Source organism: Notamacropus eugenii, chromosome 5, assembly GCF_028372415.1.
Source record: "Notamacropus eugenii isolate mMacEug1 chromosome 5, mMacEug1.pri_v2, whole genome shotgun sequence".
Classification (NCBI taxonomy): domain Eukaryota; kingdom Metazoa; phylum Chordata; class Mammalia; order Diprotodontia; family Macropodidae; genus Notamacropus; species Notamacropus eugenii.
Window position 1 is genome coordinate 91,157,015 of NC_092876.1, and position 22,762 is coordinate 91,179,776.

Consider the following 22,762-nt stretch of genomic DNA (forward strand, 5'->3'; position numbering starts at 1 on the left):
TACAAGGTAGGATCAGGGAAGTCCTTCCTGCGGGTCCTAAACTAAGGAATTATTGCTCCTTCAGTCCCCATTGCCAAGTCCTTAGTCCACCTCCCATCCTTGGGTCATCTATATGTAAATATACGGAAAGAAAATAGACAGAAAGAGAAACATAGTGTATCCTGCAGTGGACCCTGAGAACCAGGGTCAGCCCCAATATTCCTAACCTTTGTCATGCCCTATTCCACGCCATCATTTTTTCATGTCATCATACTTCCTACGAAATCATTGTTTTAAAAAATGAATTCATAGAATAAAAAAGTATTTTCATAACGTAGTATAATAAAAAAAATGATTTCACAGATCTATTATGTTCAATATGCTATTCCTTTCCAATACATAATAAACTTATGAGGCCCTTGCTATTTCAGATGGTAAGCAATGTGGCAGGCTCCATGGATGAACAAGGCAATTGCGTCTGTGTGGTCTATCTAGCAAACAGCCCTATCGCCCTACAGCAAATAGAGAAGCTACAGAATGCTTCAGAAGAACTTGTGGAGAAGTATAAGCTGGAGCTTTCCAAAGTAAGTGTCTTATAGGGAAAGAGGGAATTCCAGGAGTGGCTGGGACAAACTAATTACCATTTACCCTGTTGCTGAGCTGGACTGAAATTCAGGGCCTAAGAGGAGACGGACAAAGGATAGAGAAGACACAATTTAGTCCTTAGGGGCTTCTGGTCTGGAGGAGACCTTGGGAGGAAATATGGTCCTGCTGTCAGGGATATCCCAGTCTGATGGGCACTACTAACCTAAGGTTAAATTCGAGGGTTTATCCACTGGTCCATAAAAGTTAGAGATGTATATTTTAGTTGGGATTCTTGGAGAATGTCCTTGGGGAAAGAAGTTGAATGTTGTGAAATTTAGACCTTGTGATTGGGAAAGGTGTGTGGGGGGGGGGGGGGGGGGCCGGGGGAGGGTCACATAGCTTCCAGGGGCTCTCCAGTTACACCCTGCAGGCCCCAGATTTCAGAATAATGCTGATAGGGGAATCAGGGATCAGCCTTTGGGAAGCTGCATCTTGTTAGGAAGACATATTCATTGCATGAACTAGAGGTGACCTGTAACAGCAAGCAAAGAGGGATTTTTTTGTTATTTTCTTTTTGGAGTTCAATTTCCCAGGCTCATAGTAATGGTGAGCACCTGAAGGCTCAATCTCCTTTGGACCCTGATTGTTCACAGCCGTGCTGAGTCACTTAGGTTTCATGCCTATTGACTCTAAGCCAGTGGAGAGTTGGGTTTTTGTTATATATACTCTGAGGTGAGGTTTTGGTTTGGGGCTCATGACTTTGAAAGAAGGTTCATGTGCCACATGAGATTCTGCGTAGTTATTAAGGAGCTCCCCCCACCCCAGCCCCCGGCTTCAAAAACCCAGATGTTGGTGCTTCTCTCTCTGCTAACTATGTGTGTATGTAATGGCAGACAGTTATGATCACATATTTTTCTTTATTTCCTCCTCTTGCCACCTCTCTCCTTTCTTTCTTGCCAGGTGGATGAGCATATTCAGGCAATTAGGGCCCAAGAGAAGGCAATGCTGGAACATGTGCAACCTCTGGAGTGGAGTCAACAGGGCTCTGGATCAGAGTCTGAATCTAGCCACACATCCTACTCCTCTACTGATCACTGGGAAGCCCTTCGGTGGGAGCTGCTGGGAGCTGAGAGACTGCTCACCCAGCTCAAGAGTCAGGGTAGGGTGATAGGAGGCAAAGGCAGAAGCACAGATTGGATCCTCCAAAGGGTCCAGGGACAGGTGAGGCATGTCTTATCCTTAGCCCCGGTTGCCTCTGCTAGAGGCATTATCAGACACCCACTTTTCATATCTCTTCTGTCTCCCCCCCATTTCACATACTCCCATTTGACTTGTATATACTTTATACACTCTGCATCCTTGACATCACCCCCCATACCATACACACTGATATCACTCTCTACATCAGACTCCCCATATGACACCCCCCAATATCACATACATATTACACCTCTCCAGACATACCCTCCGAATCCTCATATAATATACTAAATATCAACCAATTCCATATGACACCTATCTGGGTATGGTGGGAAGACCAATAGATTTGGAACCAAGAGACCTGGGTCTCTACTATCACAGGTCTACTACTTAGGACCAACATAAAATTAGGTGAGTCATTTCATTTCTTCACACCTCAGTTTCTTCACTTGTTAAATGAAGGGTTTGGGCTCTGATTTCTAAAGTCCTTTTCAGCTGGCAATCCTATGGCTCTATGATTCCTTGTGATTCTGAGCTCAGCCCCACCATATCACATCTGGGACCAAATCATGATGTCAATTACCTTATATTACATTTCCTAGTATCAACATTCCATATCATATGCCACAATATTCTATGTCTACTTTCATATTATATTTCTTTTCCAATCTCTATATCGTACCCTCCATTTTGTTTCCCTTTCCATGTTATATCACCCTTACACACCCATCACTGAGACTCCTGTCACCATGTCCTCCTTTGGACATAGGGGAAAGAAGAAGGCTGCCTGGAATCTCTTAATCCCTCTATTACTTACAGAAATAGAGAGTCCCTGGAAGGGGAAACCATCTAACCAGAAAGAAATCCATTTCTCTAGAAGAAGTAAATCAGTTATCCAAGGTAAAATCCAGTAAATGGATGAGCCAGGCTGAGAAAATTTGGCCTTATAAGGTTTTAGGAGATGGAGTAGGTGGAAAATAGAGAGTCTATACCCTCTCTTCAAGCTGCAAGGGTAGGGAGCAGGAAAATTGTGCCCAACGTAGCCTGACGCAGTCAGGGTGTTAACTTTTCTTCCAGTAAGCACAAAAGTATCTCTCCCATCTCAGAGAGTTCAGGAAAGTTATTTATGTAAGACAACCTGTGGCAGAGATAAGAGCATAGTCTCTACTCCCTGACTAATTATTTCACAGTCTAGTTAGGGAGACCTGACATAATGCACCAGGTAGTGAATAATATGGAACCAGTTATTAAGTGTTACATCAGGAAGGAAGAAGTCTGACAGCAATAACTATAGTGAAGGTCCAAGAGAAATGGCTTAACTGGGAAGAGACCTGACTACCATTCATGTATCTTGGGACCTTGAGAAGGTAATTGGACCTCCCTGGGCCTCTATAGTTTTTCTATCTGTAGATCAGAAAGATTTTCTATCCAGGTGAATTCTATCTAAACTTTCACATTCTGCAGTTCATAATATCATAGAACTTTGGAGCTAGAAGGGACCTTAGAAGCCATCTAGTTCTGCCCCCTCATTTTACGTGCGAGGAAACTGAGGCACAGAGCTTAGAATATAACTTTTCCAAGTTCAGACAGGTAAAGGTTAGGAGTTAGTACCAACTGTAGTATGAGTTAGTATTAGTAAATGTTAGAACTTGGATTTAAACCTAGCTCATCTTATTCCAGTTCCAGGGCTTTTCCCAAATACACTATACTCTTCTTTGCCTGGATGGAGGACTAGAATAACTGAGGGAGGTTTCTTGGCCCTAACTCTCTTTCTCTCCTGTCCAGGTGCAAAATGCCAGCATCATACTACGGCATCTAGCCAACTCCCAGCAAGAGAACTTACGAACCACTCTCCAGGAGATGAGTGCCTTGGAAAGCCAGTTGAGTGACTGTGAGCGACATAGAAGCCCTGGCCACCAGCCCCAGAATCTTCCTCCTGGTGAGTGCCCCACCATACTCATAATAAGCCCAGCCTTAAAGTGCAGGTCTTTACTCTCTGCTCCTACCATCCACCCTCCCAAAAGAATGCCCTTGAGGGAAACACAAGCTGAAAATTTAGATTATTTATTTATCAGTTCTATGTGATGTGCTACTAAGGGGCAGAGTTCCATAGGATCTCCTTTATTTATATTTGTGCTCATTCATTTATTCATTCATTTGTTACTAGACCTCTGATTTTATTCATGTATTGTGCTGTTGAACTCCCAACAAACAACTAATACAGTTCTCTATTTTCTCTACAACTTAGAGAGAATCTTTGGAGTGTTGAGAGATTGTGACGAGACCATGGTTATGAAGCCAGTATAGGTTAAATATGGGACTTGAGCCCATGTCACTCTGATTCCAAGGTCACCTCTCTAAAGTACCACTACATTCTTGCATATTCATAATCACAATCATCTCAACATACATGTACCCACACACATATAGAGGCACATATTTCTGTATGTTTTCCCTCCCCAAAAAAATTATTTTGTAGGGCACTAGGGGAAGTAAACAAGCATTTGTTAATCTTCTACATTTATTAGGAACTGTGCTAAGCACTTCACAAATATTATCACATTTGATCTTCACAACGACCCTGTTAAATGGGTGACTATTACTTCCCCTTTTTATAGTTGAGGAAATTCCGACAGACGAACATTAATTGACTTTCCTAGGGTCACATAGCTAGTAATTATCTGAGTCTAGATTTAAACATGAACCTTCCTACTCAAGGACCAATTCTCTATCCACTGCCCACGTAGTTTCCAGGTAGGTGGTTCAGAAAATATGTAAAATACACAGACACACACTGATTTTACACATAGTTGGTCAACTAGTATTTACTGTCCATTAGCATATATTAAGTGCCTACTATATGCCAGAGACTGCTATGGGCTGGGGATACATGTTATCTAATACCATTATGTACCCTGACACAAAAATACATCCACACTGGTACCAACATAGGCACTCATACACAAGCATGCTATTGCATAATCATTCTTACATCAACACAGTGCATAAAATGGATCTGGGCAGCTAGGTGGTGCAGAGGATAGAGCCCCAGTGGAGGAATCAGGAGAACCTGAGTTCAAATCTCACCTCAGACACTTGACACTCACTAGCTGTGTGACCTTGGGCAAGTCACTTAACCCCAATTGCTTCATCCTGCATCATCTCCAGTCATCCTGATGAATATCTGGTCACTGGATTCAGATGGCTCTGGAGGAGAAGTGAGGCTGGTGACCTGCTCAGCCCTCCCTCACTCAAAACAAAGTCAAGTGCAAGTCATGTCTTCATTTGTCTGATGGCATGGTCTTCTTCGGCAGCAAAGGACAAACATGCACACAAAATGGATCTCCAAGAGTAGTAGTAGCTATTGCTTTCTTCATTAATTTATGTTTAATGTGCTTCCCTTACAAAAATCCTGTGAGTTATGCAATTCAGATAATATCCATTATCCTCATTTTGCAGACAAAGAAACTGAGGCTCAGTGGTTAAATGATTGGCCAGTCATTCACCTTCTAAGGGTCAGAGCTGGGATTCTGAGCCATGGATCTCCTGACTTTTCATCTAGCATACTTTCCATCTTGCCCCACCACTGCCTTTTGTCCTACCTACCTTGCAGAGTTGTTACAGGAAAAGTAATTCTGTAAATCTTAAAGTCTGTGTGTGAGTAAGGATATTGATGATCACAAAGACAAACACTGAAGAATCCTCTCCCAGTACCCTTGAGTCTTTGTTGGTTGTACAATGGAAGGAGCACATTTGCCCCCCACTCCCTAGGAATCAGCCTCAATCCCCACCCCTCCTCAGATTTCTCCCCAAGATGTTGATGGAGGCAGGCATGTGCAGCCAGTAGTTCTGCTCAGTCTGTGCCATCTTTGGGGGTCCATGTAATGCTCTTAATTTTCCTAGGCTCCTGTGCACATGGTACCCTGCTCAGCGTCAGCAGTCCCCTTGTGGTTCAACTCAACTGGCGTGGCTTCAACTACAAGGCTGGTGCCTGGGGTCGTGACACTGGACTCAACCTTACTTCCTCTCTCTACTGGGTTGCCCCACTTCGTTCTGATGGCAGGTAAGCCACCCAGGAGCTGTGAAACATCACCCTCCACCCCAAGCTCCCCTTTGCCTTAGGTTCTCTTTCTCATCTCCTTATCTCCCACTCTTCCTCCTTCCCTCCCTCCCTCTTTCTGTCCCTTCTCTCTCCCCTCCCTCCCTCTCTCCTTTCCTCCCTCCCTCTCTCCTTCCCTCCCTCCCTCTTTCCTTCTCTCTCTCTCTCTCTCTCTCTCTCTCTCTCTCTCTCTCTCTCTCTCTCTCTCTCATTTTGTGATGTGACCAAAGCTAGGTACCAGGCCTTCTGGTTCTCACCATCTGGAGCTAATAGCAGCTCACACTGACATTGATTTTGTAGCTTAACCAGCACTTTTGTTACAACAGCTCCATGAGGTAGGTAGTCTTCATGTTACTCCAGAGCAGCCAGGAGCCATGCATGATTTCAGAAGTGAGGGTGTTTCCCTCTTGTTATCCAAATTACACCCTTTCTCTCTATATGTTAATACTCTATTATCATAATTTGTCATAATACCAATAACAGCACCCGCAATTGTAAGAACTAGCATTCTGTAGCTTACAAAGTCCTTTCCAAATATTATCTCATTTTATTCTCACAACTCTGGGAAGCAGGTGCTATTCTCTTCATTTTACAGATGAGACAAAGGTTAGGTGACTTTCTCAGAGCTAATAAATATCTGAGGATAGATTTGAAATCAGTTTTCCCTGACTCCAGGCCCTCTCTCCACTGTGCCACCCAACTGCCCAGGGTGAGGTTCCTATTACAGTAGTGGTTCAATTATGTCCTTGTCATGCTAGAGTGAAGAACACTGGTACTGGAGCCAGAGCTCCAATCCTACCAGCTACTATTAAATCTATGTCTCTAAACTTGGACAATCAATCAATTGCCCAATAAATAAAAATTCTTCTAGGCACCAGGCACCATTTTAATACTGGGAGATGTAAGGACAAAAAAAAATAAAAAAATCCCTGTCCTCAAGGAGCTGATATTCTATAATCTCTAATATATATTATTATTATTATTATTATTATTGTGTATAATTATAATTATTATAATATATTATATTATTATATATCTCTGATTATATAACACAAACTCCCTATTTCCAACTCTTAGAAGATTTTGGTTGTCACCTCTGTAGTTTGGAGAACATTATCATTCCCTTCTTTTTAAATACGTGAATCCTCTTGCCCCCTCTCTGTCTCTCCCTGCTTCTCCAGACTAAAAAGCCTAATCTTTGCCACCTATCTCCAAACCTTTCCCCATCTCATCCCCTGAATTAGATAAAAAAAAATAATTACTCACTTTTAGAATACTTTCAAGTTTATTAAAATGTTCCATCACTATAATCTTGTTAGGTGGTTTAAACGTTTTCTCCATTTTACAGATTAGAATAAGAAAAGGACATGCCCAAAGTTACACAGTTAGGATTGGAATCTATGCCTGATGCAAATACAAAGTTCTTTTCAATATGTCATCCTATTATCTTTATAATGTGTACATAGCCCTGTGACTAGGGGTTGTGAGAGACAGAAGGCAAAAAGACAACTAAGTAGTTCAGTGGATTGATTTTTGGACCTGGAATCAGGCCAACCTGACTTCTAATCCTGTCTCAAACCCTGACTAGCTCTGTGACTAGTTGTGTACAAGATACAATTCATGTCTACTTGAGTTTCTTCATACATAAATGAGAGGGTCATATTTAATGCTCTGTAAGATCCTTTCAAAGCTCAGTGTTATATAATCCCATGAAGTCAGATCACCATCCTGAGCCTTGATATCCTTATCTATAAAATGAGAATGTTAGATTAAATGATTTCTATGGTTCTTTATTATTCTAAATCTTACAATTCTGGAGTAATTTGTGTGGTGTACATTTCGAGCTTTGTAGGAAGGTGTTTAAGGAAAGAGATCTATGTGTGTGTGAAAGTAGTCAGTCAGGAAAGGGTTTTTGGAGGTGATAGGCCTCCATCTGAGTCTTGAAGGATGGAAAGGATTCAGTGGGTCTGAAAAGGGAGGAGAAGTTCAACCAAGCTTAGACATTCAGTACTTGTACCCAGCACTAGTGATATTTTTTCTACTTTGTACCTTTCCCAAGGTATTTTGACTACTACCGGCTGCACAAGTCCTATAATGACCTGGTACTGTTCAAGGACTATACAGAAGGGAAGATGGGCTATGGGGATGGGAGTGGCAACACTGTCTACAAGAACTTCATGTATTTCAACTACTATGGCACCGGTGACATGGCCAAGGTGAGCCTGGCTACCAACACCCTGGTGCTTCGTCAGCCCCTGCCTGGAGCTACCTACAACAATCGTTTCTCATATGCTGGTGTGCCCTGGAAGGACTTGGATTTTGCTGGAGATGAGAAGGGGCTCTGGGTAATATACTCCACAGAAGAAAACAAGGGTAACCTGGTGGTGAGCCGGCTCAATGCCAGCACCCTGGCTGTGGAGAAGACCTGGCGGACGGGACAATACAAGCCAGTGGTATCGGGGACCTTCATGGCTTGTGGAGTTCTCTATGCCCTGCGCTCCCTGAGCACTCGCCAGGAGGAGATATTCTATGCCTTTGACACTAACACTGGGCAGGAGCACCACCTCAGCATCCTATTGGACAAGATGCTTGAGACACTGCAGAGCATCAACTATAGCCCCTTGGATCACAAACTTTATGTCTATAATGATGGTTATCTTGTTGTTTATGACCTTGTCTTCCAGCGGCCTCGGCTACTACCACCAACCATAGATGCAAAGGCAGGGCCCAAGGGCACAAAGGGCATAAAGGCCTAGGCCTCAGGGCTTAGAGAGGAAGCCCCTGTAGATCCCAGTCTTTTCATTCCCTTCTTGGCTCTTATCTCTCACTGTCCCTTGGTGATTGGACAACATTGATCAAAACAAGTCAACCTATTCATAATCAAATAGTCAAGTGATGTAGACGTTAGTAAAAGAGATCAGTGATTTAAGTGTTCTCTTCTAGCACTGGTTTACACCCTATAAGGAGCTCTGTACCTGGTGCCAGGAAGCCTCCCTTTCACCTAGGTACTGCTTTCTTTGTGAATGCATCTGTCAGATGGAAATAATACGTATTAGACTTCCTTCCTTCCAAAGTTGTTGAGAGGACAGAACCCTGTAAACTTTAAAAACTCAATAAAATTTGATCCATTATTTTTCATTGATCAATATGGTTGTCTCACCTCTGTGTCTGACAGACTGTGAATCTGAATTCTATGAGCTATAATTCTAGGATCTGTGAATCTGGAGTCTGTAGTTCTTGGATTCCAAATTCTAGGATCTAGGCTGCTGTAGGTGAGTGTTAAGGTAGGCCATGTGCAAAGAGTCACTTCTGGTGGTCAGAGGAACAGTCATAGCCCAGTTCAATAATGACTATACCAAATTGACATACTATGGTGTGCTTTCTTACAACAGCCCTTTAGCACTAATTGTGCAGGAGACAGTAACATGGGTCATCATCTCCAAAAATTATTCCAGGGAAACACTTCACTGGCAATATCCCACTGTGCTATTGTCTGAATCTCCAAATAATTACTCCTTATACCCAGAGGATACACAGAATGCCTCCTATAGATACAAGAACACACCTTCTGACCTTGTTAGAATGAGGAGAGAGGACGTCAGATCCTCCTCCTCTAGGTATTTCTAAGTGAATGGCTTGGATTTTCAAAGATAATTCAGTATCTCATAGACACTCTCTCCTAAGCATTCTTGTCTGTTCTGGGTAAGGGCCCACCTGTTGGAAAGTAGCACTTCTGCTAACAGCCTCCTGATCTAAACAGAGAGAGAAAATTTAACATGCTTTTCCACTTACTTATGCTTCCCCTCCAAAAAAACCCCCACATTTTATTAAATTCTATAAGCATGTGCAAATAGTTAACTATATTTAAAATAATAAAACAGTATGATTCAAATAACACTGATACATGATCTTGTTTCATTCCTCTGCAATTGCTACCAACTACTGCTTATTTTAATCCTGGTTCTATCTCTAGACTTAGACAGAAATTAAACTTCTAATTCATCCTAAACTTTTTGGCCAAGGCTTTATTCAGAGTCTTTAGGGTTCCCTTGCAATGATTAAAATGATTTTCTGGAGGTTCCTATTCAATCCTTGATCTCATTGGAGGAGGAATGACCTTCTTAGTGTCCTACATGCATCTTTTCAATGTAAAGAAACCTCTCTTTGATCATCACACTGATCAACATCAGAATGCCATGCTGGGCTTTCACTTTTATTGGTCAGCAGTATTTTTTTTTTTTATCCCTGACAAACCAGCTCTTTAACTAGCTCCAATGCCCTCTGCTGTTCATTAGATTAATTACTGTATCATGAAAACATGAATTTATGTCAAATGGACACTTAGTAGCCATTGTTGAGGCAGGTCAGAATGATCAGCTTTTTAGAAATGATTTGAAGTTACACAATCTCCCAAATAAGTAGAGAACTTAAATTTTTGTTTGTCTTATTTTTAAGTAATATAAACACAGAGTTGAATGTCTAGTAATTAACTTTACTTGAAATCAGAAAGACCAAGATGGGCAAAAAATTCCATTTCAAACACTTACTAGCTGTGTGACTCTGGGCAGCAGTGACTTGTTTGCCTCAGTTTCCTCAACTACTTAATGCGGATAATAAGAGCAACTACTTCACAGGGTCATTGTGAAGATCAAATGAGATAATATCTGTAAAATGCTTAGCATGGTACCAGACACACAGTTGCTTATTCCTTTCCTTTCCCTTTCCCCTTCCAGCTCTAAATCTATTACCTTATGGTCCTCTGATGCAGAAGTTTTCTTTAAGAGAGCAGTTTCTTTAGTTTGGAGGGCAAAGCAGACTACCCTGTTTGGAGGGGGAGAGGTATAATAGGATAGGAACAATACAACCTAAAGCCAAACAGTATTGTAAAGATATACAATACGATACAATACCCTAAAGTAATGGAATAAAATGAAATTCTGTAAAGCTACACAATACAATACTGCAAAAATACACAATGCAATTAAATACGATAAATTAAAATATGGAATACAATACTGTAAAGCAATACATACAATGCAATACCATAAAACTGTAATATAATACTGTAAAGCAAATGCAATACAATGCAATACTGTAATGCTATACAATGTAATACAATATTGTAAAGCTACACAGTGCAATGTTGCAAAGTAGTATAATATATTACTTTGAAGCTACACAACTCAATACTGTAAGGATATGCAACGCAATGCAATACTGTGAAGATAGGCAGTAAAATATAATACCAAAAAGCTAGGCAACAATAAAATACAATGATATAAAGCTACACAATACAATACAATGCTGAAAAGCAATGCAATATATCCTTTTACAGCTACGCAAAACAATACCGTGCAGCGATGCAATAAAATACAATTCTGTGAAGCAATGGAATACAATGCCATGTGTTATTTTAAGGCAATGTAAACTGTTACAATACTGTAAAGCCAGGCAATGCCATGCAATCAAATGCCATGCGATACCACACAATTCAATATATTACTGAAAAGCAATGCAACGTAACAGTGAAAGGCACAACAATGCAATGCTATAAACCTATGTAATACAAAATATTACTCTAGAGCAATGTGAAATAATACTGCGAAGCAATGGAATACAATATATCGCTCTAAAGCAATGCAACATAGTGTAACACAAAGCTATAAAGCAACGTAGGGCTATACAATATACATTTATTAACCCAAAGCACTGATAGACCCCTGGGGATATACAAGGTTTTAATAATATATGGTCCCTGTATTGAAGGAAATCGAGGGCATAGTGGGTAAAAGGCAGGATTCAAGTAGCTATAAGAAAATATGCAAAGAATGCATTAGGAGTATAAAGTGTTGTCTGTCAGGGACGAGGATGACTCGAGGAACATGACCAAACCAAAGGATTAGGGAAAGGTTCATGGATGAAGTGGCATTTGAGTTGGGCCTTTTGGATGGGTAGAAATTCAACAGAGACAAACTGAATGATCTTATTTAGTCCAGAATGAGGATTTTTTTTTTGAGTTCTCTGATTGTTGCCTTACTTTATATAGTTCCTGATCACAATGATTTAGAGTGGTCCATGCTCTCCCCTCTTTGCTTTCTTCCTAGATGCATCCCTTTATTCTGCCCCTCCCCTGCTGGAACTATGAGGTCAAGGATGATTTCACAATCCTCCGGGATAGGGAGACTGCCCTGTGGGGGCAGGGGAGGGACAGGGGGGCAAAATACCCAGACTCACTTTGCACCAAGTATGAGCCAGTAGCCAGACCAGGCCACATCTGGAGAGCTGGGGTGGGTGGCAGAACATCCGTCAACACCCAGCCCACACCCCGTCCCTAATACTCAGGGGACCCAGCGATCCCCAGACCTAGCAACCTGAGTAGTAATCATCTGAGACGGGGTCAGTTGCCACGCTCACCCACCCCTACCCCTTTCACCCCTGCCTGCCTGTCCATTAGCCCCCATGCCCCACACTACCTCTAATTCCCAAGCTCCAGTGCCTGTGCAGATGGCCCAGAATGGCCAGACTTCACGCCAGCCCATAGGCAAAGATATCTCCCCAAGCATCATCAGGGTGTTGGTGAAGACGCCTAATGCCCAGGAGGAATTCGTGGTGTCCGATGATACTACTGTGAGTCAATTCAAAGAGGCCATCTCGGCCCAATTCAAGTGCAATGTTGACCAGCTAGTGCTGGTCTTTGTGGGCCGCATCCTGAAAGATCAGGACACTCTGTACCAGAGGGGTATCTTGGATGGCTACACAGTCCATCTGGTCATCAAGTCCAAGAATGGTCCCCCAACCCAGCTCTCTGGGCCCCATGGGTCACCTGCCCTGGAATCTAGCCCTCGAGAGGGAATAGGAAAGGTAGTGGCCAGTGGGGGGCGGCAGTCCAGCTGCCCTAGCCGAAACACAACATCCCCTGTACCACCCATTGGGGCTGAGAAGCCCAAAGTCCCATGTCAGGTTCCACAGCCACACACTACGCACACTCCAGAGAGGATGGCTCAGATGCTTGAGAGTCCAGTCATCCAACAGCTCCTCTCCAACACTGAGCTGATGAGGCAGTTAATCATGGATCACCCTGAGGTGCAGCAGCTGATGAAACAGAATCCTGAGGTAGGCCACATCCTTGACAACTCAGAGATTCTGCGGCATACCCTTGACCTGGCCCGGAATCCAGCCATGATGCAGGAGATGATACAGAGACCAGATATGCCACGGACTCCAGAAGGGTTCTGGGGTAATGAGACAAACCCAGGAGGGGACAATGCCCTGGGAAGGAACTACGCAGACCTTCCTGATTCCTTGTTTGGTAGTATCCAGGATCCTTTGCGGGAGAATCTTTTCTCTGAGCTCATGGGTGGGGCTTCATCCCTTGGAGGCACCTCCAAAAGTAAATGCCCTGAGATGCAGGATTCAACACCTATACCCCATCTGATGAAAAATCCCTCCCAAGGCCCTCCCCCCAGTGGCCCCGTTCCTGCTCCTGCTGCTGCCAAGGCCAGTGTCCCAGCTGCCACCTCCAAGGCTCTAGGCCGGGCACATTCCTGTGGCATCCAAAGCATCCCTGCTCTGACCAGCTCAGAGCCTCCTGAGCAGAGAAAACCAAAAAAGGCTTTCCAGAATATGGTAGATGACCCCCAGCAGCAAGAAGAGATGAACTCTGGGATTCGATTTACAGGAAACATGCTGCAGCTTCTGGTACAGAATCCACATCTAGCAGCACAGATGATGCTGTTCATGGGATCACCTCAGCTCTATGAGCAGATGCGACAACAGCTGCCCACGATTCTGCAGCAGATGCAGCTATCAGACCTGCTGCTGGCCCTGGCAAATCCCAAAGCATCTCAGGCCCTGCTGCAGATTGAGCAAGGCCTGCAGATGCTGTCCACAGAAGCACCAGCCTTGCTACCATGGCTCACCCCATACCTGTGGGGCTTGGGGCGCAATGCCTTCCCTGAGACAGGGCCAGCAGGGGCTCAAGGCAAGGAAGCTTCTGGTTTTCCAGGCAGAGGCAAGACAGATACACGCTACCAGCCCCTGGCCATCCTCCAGCGTCTTCAGGCTCTTGCTGGAGGCTACTCCCAGCAGATGCAGCCTCCGGAAGTCCGCTTCCGCCCACAGATGGAGCGTCTGAGAGCCATGGGCTTCCGGAACCACAATGCCAACCTTCAGGCTCTGATTGCCACAGAAGGGGACACCAGCGCTGCTGTCCGTAGGCTTAAGCGGTCCCAGGCATCTTAGTTGTCTTGTTCCCTTTCTCCCGTCTCCCTTCTCCTTCCCCTGGGTTTGCCTGTCCTGAGACATGACAAAACAGCTAGATCCTTTCCCTATGGAACAACTTACCATTGGCCAGAGTGGAAATAAAGTGTGACGGCTACATGTGACTTATTGGCTCTAGAAGCTTTTGTTTCTGTATTTGGCCCAGAGTTCTCCCCATGGACTGACTGTGGCAGGGGCCCTCGAACAAGATAGAAAGATGGAAGGGAGTTGAGAAATTATCTAGTCCAATTCTTTCATTTATAGGAAACCAAGAATCGGAAATTAAGTGACTTAGCAAAAGTCTCACAGCTAGGACACGAGCCTAGTTCCTCTGACTGCAAGTTAGGTACGATTTCCATGTTGCTTCTTGTTTAGAGGAAACTAAATTTTATTTTACTCTCTTCCCCTCCTCTTGCTCCATCATGCCCAAGCAGGTACGTGTATTTATGCTCACATTCATGCACAAACTTAAACATACATGTCCATATGTGTGTCTATCATGGGTCATCCAAATGCATTCATAAGGACATAGTTTGCATGTGTGCATACTTAACACATGCACACAAGCAGTTAATTAGATCCCCACTACATCTCATCTGCACTACCCATTTGAACCACCTTTGAGGCATAGCAGAGAGCTGGCCTTAAAGCTAGGGAAGACTTTGTCTCATGGAGGTCAAGTCCCAGTCTCTAACACACTGGCTGGGTGCCAGGTCATTTAAGGTCTCATCCCTCTAGGTAGCTCTCTAAAACTGGCTGCATTGGGGGAAGGAATTCCCTACATCAGGGAAATCAGAGGTTCAGACCCTACACTTCATCCCCTTTAGTTGAATTCAGTTGAAATCAGCTCATATCTTTTGAATGGCTACTGTGTGTCAAGTCCTGTGCTTAGCCTTTAATTTCAGGAAGACCAGAAGAAGCCTAGAGTGCCTTTGGTGGGCAAAAATCATGATTGAATAAGGCAGACACAAAGGATAGAGCCAGCAGTTTTCTTAAGAAAACCTGTACACTGAGAACATCCATTCACAGGACTTCCTCGGGCAGTGAGCTCTTAGAAAGAGACCCAATGATCACAAGAACTAGCCATGAATTTCTGCACAAAAAGACTAAATTAGAAAACCCTGCCCTGCCAAATTTGAGATCCCATGATTCTTGTGCTTTAGGAGTGAAAGAAAAGAAAGATCAATAAGGGTAGAATAAAGGCAACTACCTTCCTAGAAGAGGTGGGGGATGGTGCTGGGCCTGGAATTAAGGGGTAAAAATCATTTCGGAACTGCAGTTCATGCTAATTTCAGACATGACTCTGATCCCATGTTATAATGGAGGAGGGACTGCCCATCAAGAGCCAGAGACCTGAAGCACCTAGAATTTTTCATCCAGAACAATCTGGTTCATTTGAGCCTATGGATCCCCTGCCTGAGTGGAAATGAGATGTCAGTGAGTGAATTATTTTTTTTTTCATGGAAGAGAGATAGAGGCTTTTAAGAAGGAGTTTAATTTTTTCCCTGACTCCTACTATGTCTGACTTGTAAATCAGGCTTTTACCATTATCCAAAGTGAAGGCCATCTGAAAGACAAAGGCTAAGCTATGATCCACTGACCCTTCATCACTTGCCTTTGAAAGAAGCTTTCTCTATGTACCATTGATCACCTACTCTGAGCTTCTCCCTCAGGAGACTTCCACTACAGATGAAGTAGAGGGTATAATTCTCCCAACTCCATTCGCTCCCACTCTATAGCTTTCCTGAGGCTGCCCCACAACTACTGCAGGGTCTCCCAAAGAATTTCCTCAACCCAGAGTGAGGGGGCAGGGAATGGCAGAATATTTCCAATTTTATTTCAGGGGCTAACTAATGAACTTTATTATTCATACTACCCAATAGATGTACTCAACCTAGATACCTCTGGTTAGCCTGATGCATGCCAACTTTTTGCATGCTCTCTCCCTAAGCTACCAGGTATTTATTTTGTGTTAATGAATTTAAGTAGCTACTATGTGCCAGGCACTGGAGATACAAAGAAAGGCAAAAGAACAATACCTGTTCTCAAGGAGCTCACAGTCTAATGATAATGTCATCTCCTCCCCCCGCCCCAACTCCTGCTCCCAGATAATGTAAGCTGGTTGGGAGCAAGGACCAAATTTTATTTCTGTCTTTTTATCTCCCCTGTGCCTGGCACATAGTAGGTGCTTATTGAATGTTTGTCTTCAGTTTACATTCTCCTTCATGGCCCTTTATTGACTGTCCCATCCCCATGATTTTTTTTTTTTTAATGTGCAAATAGGTAAGGAATGGAGGAACACAGGAATAATATTCATAGCTGGTATTTCTATAGTACATTAGTGGTTTAAAGTGCTTTATAGCCATTGTTTCATTTAATACTCATGGTGACCTTGTGAGCTCAGCACAAATGAGATGAAGTGACTTCTGTCCATGGTGGCCAAACTCTTAAGAGCCCAGAGTGAGAGTGAGAACCGCTTTCTCTCTAGTTCAGGTCTAGTATTCTTATAATCCTCTACTTTGTCTGAAGGGAACCATGGTAGAGCTCTCCTCCCTCCTCCTCCTCCAATGGTAGCACCCAATTATCTTAAAGAATCAGATGTACCAAGTGTAGTAGAGTAAAGTAACATCCCCTGAACCTGGGGATTCAGATCAGGCTTAAAATTGGTTTTGCCACTAACTGACTACGTGACTGGACAATTTACTCTCCATCTATGGATTTTATTTCCTCCTCTTAACTGTAGAAAAAGATGAACTGAACTTAATAAGTTCTCATATCCCCTTGAATCTGATATTGTCTCATTTTAGGAAGATGGACAAAAGTGAGAAGATCTGCAGGTTTGGAGAAATGATGGAGATAAATGGACTGAGAGGTTCTAGTTGCAGAGTCCAGGGGTACCCCTGCGGGACAGCCCTACTCACAGCTTTTCAGGTAAGATTCTGTGATGTCTCTTATGCCTGCACCCTATCCAGCATAAAGGACAGCCTGGAGGGGAAGTACAATTCTACTACAACATCCCCAGCTTCTTCAAGTGATACTTGCATGGTGTGGTTTCTAATCATCCAAGGTTACCCCTAATTCTGCAATTCTATGAATGAATAAATGAAAACCTATTGAGGCTATATAACACAGTGGGAACTCCTAATAGTCAGGAGACCTGGGTTCTAATCCTGAGTCTTTAGATCATTATTTGTATAATCAGACAAATCACTTTACCTCTCCAGGACTCATTTGTCTCATCTGTAAAAATGGATTCAATGATAGGGAGGAAGTAAAAAAAGAGAATTCTGGATTTGGACTTGGTTACCTGTGCTTCCATATAGACATATTGACCTAGAAAACCTCAAATTAACAGTATCCATGTTGTGTTACATTTTCATTTATTTTATTAAACATTTCCCTATTACATTATCTGGTTTGGGCTGAATTTGGGAGTTTTAAGGGCCCAATGCAGCCTGTATGGAACTGTATTGTCTTTGGAGATAGGTCCCCTACCAATGGAGGTCTTTAAGCAGAGCCTAGTTGAGTATTTATTTGTTGGGGATATTGTAAAGCTCACTTCTTAGATATGAATTCAAGGAAGGAATTCCACTACCAGGAGTTCCTTACACTAATGAAAGCACAGATCTGGATGTGAGGCAGTTGGAACATGAAGTGGAGAGATAAACAGCTTAGGATTCAAGAGGATCTGAGTTCAAGTCTTCCCTGGACACATACTGGTTGTGTAACCCTAGGAAAGTCACTTAACTTCTCAGTGTTCTGGGTAACTAAAGAAATTTCAAAGCAGGTGATGCTTCACACTGATGGAGAGATTTCCTCCCTGACTTATACCAATGAAATTAGAGTTCTGTTTATAAAGGGAGGGGATGACAGTACTATCCAGGTCAGAGACCCTATGAATATATGATTTGTAAGCTGTCAGATTTCCTTATTCCATGTGATTCAGTGTCCCTTCTAAGTAGTAGATGTGAGACAGTAGTACTTGAGACCCATTCCCCAAATAACCATTAATAGATTGCCTATAAACTCATGTAAGACGTGAGGTGGGAGATAAAAGAAACTAGAAAGAAGCATCAGAGATGGAGGTAGGGGTAGGGGAAGGGAGTGTAAGGATGGATAGGGAAGAGTGAGGAGGACATGGGAGAATTGGGAGGGGATGGAGGGAGAAAGAGGCAATAGTGGGGGAAGGGAGATATATGGGACTATGACAGAGGTGAAAGACAGGGGAGACTTCAAAATGGAAGGGGAGAATATTTTTACTAAACTATGGAGTAATTTACAACCATAAGAGTTGGTGAGAAAGATAAAGGCAGGGAGGGTACAGATGGAAAGCTGTAGAAGGTTGGATGACAGAAGAGAGCTCAAGAAAAAGTGTGGTCTATTGAAAGAGCAATAGATTTGCAGTCAGAGGGACCCATGTCTAGTGATAAAGGGAAGACCAAAGAAGAGCAGACGTAGGGACATATTTATGCTTCATCTTCTACCTCAGGTCTCAAATGAATTATACACAGTTTATTGATGGTTCTTTAGGAGAAGGGTTATCATGTGAGAGAGAAATATCCTGTTCTTACCTGGGCCAGAGTACATAATAATAACAACACGCATTTATAGAGTGATTGTAAGTTTGTATAGTGTTTTACAAATGATATGTTATTTATTCCTTACAACAACCCTGGGAGGAACACATTCCAATGCAACCCCAGTCCCCAAGCCCACTGGTCTGCACCTTTCTCTTTTGTATAAATGAAGGTCCTTCCCTATGTGAGGAGCACAGCAGAACCAGTGCAAAGCAGGAGATCTCCAGCCTTCGTCAGTTTCTTTTGAGACTCTCCAAGTGAGAATTTCCTTTGAGTCCCTCTTTGGAATTCTTCAGGACCTTTGGGATTGGGCAAGTTTCAAATCTTCTGCAGACACTGATACACTTCAAGCACTTCTGGTTTCCAGCTTAAGAGAGAAGATGGAAGAGGCCAACCCCACTTCGAGTTGCTGGAAGAAGACTCTGGGAAGACATGAGAGAAGCTGGCAGACTCCATCCTGTCCCTGTCCCTAGCTTGCTACTCTAGACATGTCAAGGAGTTTCTCCTTGAGGTCAAGTGCTTTATCCTCGGCTGGACTGGGTTGTTTCACTCCCAATGGAAGAGCTCCTTCATTGTCTGGTATATATTCTCTTATGTATATCTTCTCTGATTTCTGTTTTGCTATGATTTGAATAAATGAATTTCCTTGTTATTCTTTATGTATGTTCTTTGTGGAATTAGTATTAGGTAGGAAAGGGTCAAGTCTTGGATACAGAACTCAGATCCTTCTTCCTCCAAAAAACAATAAAGTGATCAGAATTTAGAGGGAATATGATCATATTCTCTAGACTAATAGGACTAATAGTATTTATGCATACACACACATATATATCTATTACATATATTATATATATATATATATATATATATATGCAATTTATTTATCCTGGTGCCTTTTGTCTCTGCAGAATGGTGGCTTTTGGCCCCAACTTCTTCCTTCCCCTCTTGGCAGAAATGAAAGTTTTCCTTGGAGAAAGGTAAGAGGAGAAGAGGCTAGAGATGTATATTCTGCCTCCCTTTAAGGTGCATAATGATAGCCCTACAATGTATGGGTCTCTATACATGGAAATCATCAATGGCACTATTCTCTCATACTTATTAACCCCATTTTATCGATGAAAACTAAGACCAATAAAGGTTACATAACTTGTCCAGAGTCACACAGATTTTTAAGTGTCTGGAGGGTAGATCTGAATTTAGACCTTCTTGAGACTATGCATAATGCTCTCTCCACTGCACCACTACCTGACACTAAGAGGAATGGACTAGAGTCACAAAGAGGCAAATTTAGATTTGATATAAAGGAAAAAAATGTTTGGAGGCAATCAGGATTAAGTGAATTTCCCAGGGTCACATAGCTAGAAAGAATATGAGACCAGGTTTGAACTCAAGGTCCATCCTGACTCTAGAGCTGGTGCACTATCCACTGTACCACCTGTGTTTTCACCCTAGTTGCTGAAGATCATGCCATCAGAGAAATGATGACATGATTTGCACTTGACTTTTTTTTTTCTTGAGTGAGGGAGGGCTGTGCAAGTCACCAGCCTCACTTCTCCTCCAGAACCATCTGAATCCAGTGACCAGATATTTATCAGGATGACTGGAGATGATCCAGAATGAGGCAATTGAGGTTAAGTGACTTGCCCAAGGTCACACAGCTAGTGAGTGTCAAGTGTCTGAGTTGGGATTTGAACTCAGGTCCTCCTGACTCCTGCACTGATTCTCTAGCAACTGTACTAGCTGCCCCTTAAAGAACAAAAAATCCTTAAGAATTACAGCTATACCAAAGTGGAACAGGTTATCTTAGGAGATAATGTAATCTACCTTACTGGAGCCCTTTCAGCAAAGGTTACATAATACCTGTATATTGTAGAGGCACATTATCAGATATCCATGTGCTTTTTTGGGGGAGATTCAGGTTAGAGGAGTTGACTCCTTAGAGCCCTTGAACTCTCAAATTCTTTGATTCTGGCTTAAATCTCAGCTTTCCTTGACTTATCATTCTTTATCACCATGCCCTCCTCATGTCCAATTAGTTACCAAATTCTGTCACTTCTCTCTTTGTAACATCTTTTCCATATACCCACTTCTAACACTGACACCACCATGGTATGGGCCCTCATCAACTCACACATAGACTACTGCAATAACCTGATTTGTCTGCCCACCAAAAGTCTCTTCCTATTCTAGTCCATCCTCCATTCAGCTGGCAAAGTGATCTTAAAGCACAGGTCTGGCCATTTCTCTCTCTCTCTCTCTCTCTCTCTCTCTCTCTCTCTCTCTCTCTCTCTCTCTCTCTCTCTCTCTCTCTCTCTCTCTCTCTCTCTCTCTCTCTCTCCCTCCCTCCCTCCATATGTATATATATATGTATGTATGTATATGTGCATATATATGTATATGAAACAAACTCCAGTACCTCCCCAACTCCTCCCAGACCAAATATAAAATCTTCTGATATTTATAGCCCTTTATGACCTGCCCCTACTTCTCAGTCTTCTTATATTTTCCCCTCCTCCCACATACTCTGTGACCCACTGACATTGGCCTCCTTGCTTTTCTTTGAACAGGATACTCTCTCTCCTGACTAAAGACATCTTTCCTGGCTGCCCTATGCCTGGAATACTCTTCATCCTCATCTCTGCCTCGCACCTTCCCTGGATTCCATCATATTCCATCTAAAATCCCCTTTTCCCTACCCTTTTAACTCATGTCGTTTTTCTTCTGTTGATTAGTTGCAATTTATCTTGCATATATATAATATATATAGTAATCATTTACATATTGTATCCCTTGTTAAGACTATGTGCTCCCCAAAAGCAGACACTATCTTTTGCTTTCCTTTGTATCTTTAACACAGTACTTGGCACATAGTAGGCACTTAATATTTATATACCAACTGAGCAGCTACGTGATGGTAGGCAAATCACTCTCCCTGCTACTCTATTTCCTTATCTATACTCATCTTCATGAGTACAAATCTGACCTTAGATTCTTACTAGCTGTGTGACCCTTGTCAAGTCACTTAACCCTTTTTGCCTCAATTCCTCATCTCTAAAATGAGCTGGAGAAGGATATGGCAAAATACTCCACTATCTTTGCCAAGAAAACTTCAAATACGGTCATGAAGAGTTGGATATGACTGAACAAGTCTTTTGTGTTTTGACAAAACACTTCTGATTTCATGAAAGATTATTTATATCTAGACTTTATTTCCTGGTTTTTTTAGTAGCCTGATGATTCTTAAATTGTCTCTCTTTGATTTGATTTCTGAGTCAGTTGTTTTTCCTATGAATATTTCATCTCTTCTTTTTATAGTCTTTTGATTGTTTTATAATTTCTTGATTTCTCAAAGAGTCACATATTTCCATTTGACCAATCTTAAATTTCAAGGAATTATTTTCTTCAATGAAGTTTTGTACCTTTTTCTTTCCCAAGCTATTAATTCTCTTTTCATATCTTTCTTCCCTAACTCTCCTTTTCTCATTCTTTCCTCTACCACACTTACTCTCATAACCACTCGTAACATAGCATATGTGGCTTTCAATTATTAAAATATTGTCATTTTTTATTTGGAAGTGATCTTGTTTCTTGAAATTTTATTAACAATCTAGATTTAAGAAAGTTGTGGAGAAAATGTTTAAAATGCTAATTAAACTTAAAGATGCATAGTTCATACTTTTTAAGAGGGTGGGATGGGGAAGACAGTCATTTGTTAAGCATTTATTAGCACACCATTGTATATCAATATTTATCACATTAAAAGGAAAATATACTAATATTATTAAGAAGATAATTTTGACCTTTAGGATTCCCTGTAAGGGTCCAAGACATCCCCATCAGTTCCTAGGACACACCTTGACAAGTGCTGCTTTAGCAGACTCCATCATCCTAGAAAAACTTTAAGTATGGTCCTGGCAGCAGATGCTGCTTTCTGAGTGCCAGTACAGATAAGACAAATGGATTCATCTCCAGTAAGTAGATCACTTTCTTGTGAATTCTTTAGCCATAGCAACAAATTGTAGTATTGAAACAGTAACAGTCACTTCTTTATATATTCTTCTCT

At 42.2% G+C, this 22,762-nt stretch overlaps 2 protein-coding genes and 1 long non-coding RNA gene across 4 annotated transcripts; all 3 read left to right on the forward strand.

Moving 5' to 3' along the window:
* Window positions 1-1,240: 1,240 nt before the first annotated feature.
* On the forward strand, window positions 1,241-9,005 carry LOC140508715 (olfactomedin-4-like). Of its 2 annotated transcripts, XM_072616598.1 has the most exons (5): window positions 1,241-1,296; window positions 1,525-1,785; window positions 3,550-3,703; window positions 5,668-5,827; window positions 7,923-9,005. In XM_072616598.1, the coding sequence occupies exons 2-5, from the start codon at window positions 1,567-1,569 to the stop codon at window positions 8,617-8,619; spliced, it is 1,230 nt and encodes a 409-aa protein (XP_072472699.1). In that variant the 5' UTR covers window positions 1,241-1,296; window positions 1,525-1,566; the 3' UTR covers window positions 8,620-9,005. The 2 variants fall into 2 exon arrangements, with proteins under 2 accessions (XP_072472699.1, XP_072472700.1); XM_072616599.1 differs by lacking the exon at window positions 1,241-1,296 and having other exon boundaries at window positions 1,308-1,785.
* A 3,064-nt stretch (window positions 9,006-12,069) lies between these two features.
* On the forward strand, window positions 12,070-14,247 carry LOC140504825 (ubiquilin-like protein). The gene has a single exon (XM_072610178.1). It carries the CDS (start codon window positions 12,323-12,325, stop codon window positions 14,102-14,104), a length of 1,782 nt encoding a protein of 593 aa, XP_072466279.1. The 5' UTR covers window positions 12,070-12,322; the 3' UTR covers window positions 14,105-14,247.
* A 2,687-nt stretch (window positions 14,248-16,934) lies between these two features.
* LOC140504830 (uncharacterized) lies at window positions 16,935-22,632 on the forward strand. The gene is made up of 4 exons (XR_011967252.1): window positions 16,935-17,053; window positions 18,872-19,278; window positions 19,608-19,676; window positions 22,506-22,632. It is a non-coding gene; the product is annotated as an uncharacterized lncRNA (long non-coding RNA).
* Window positions 22,633-22,762: the final 130 nt, after the last annotated feature.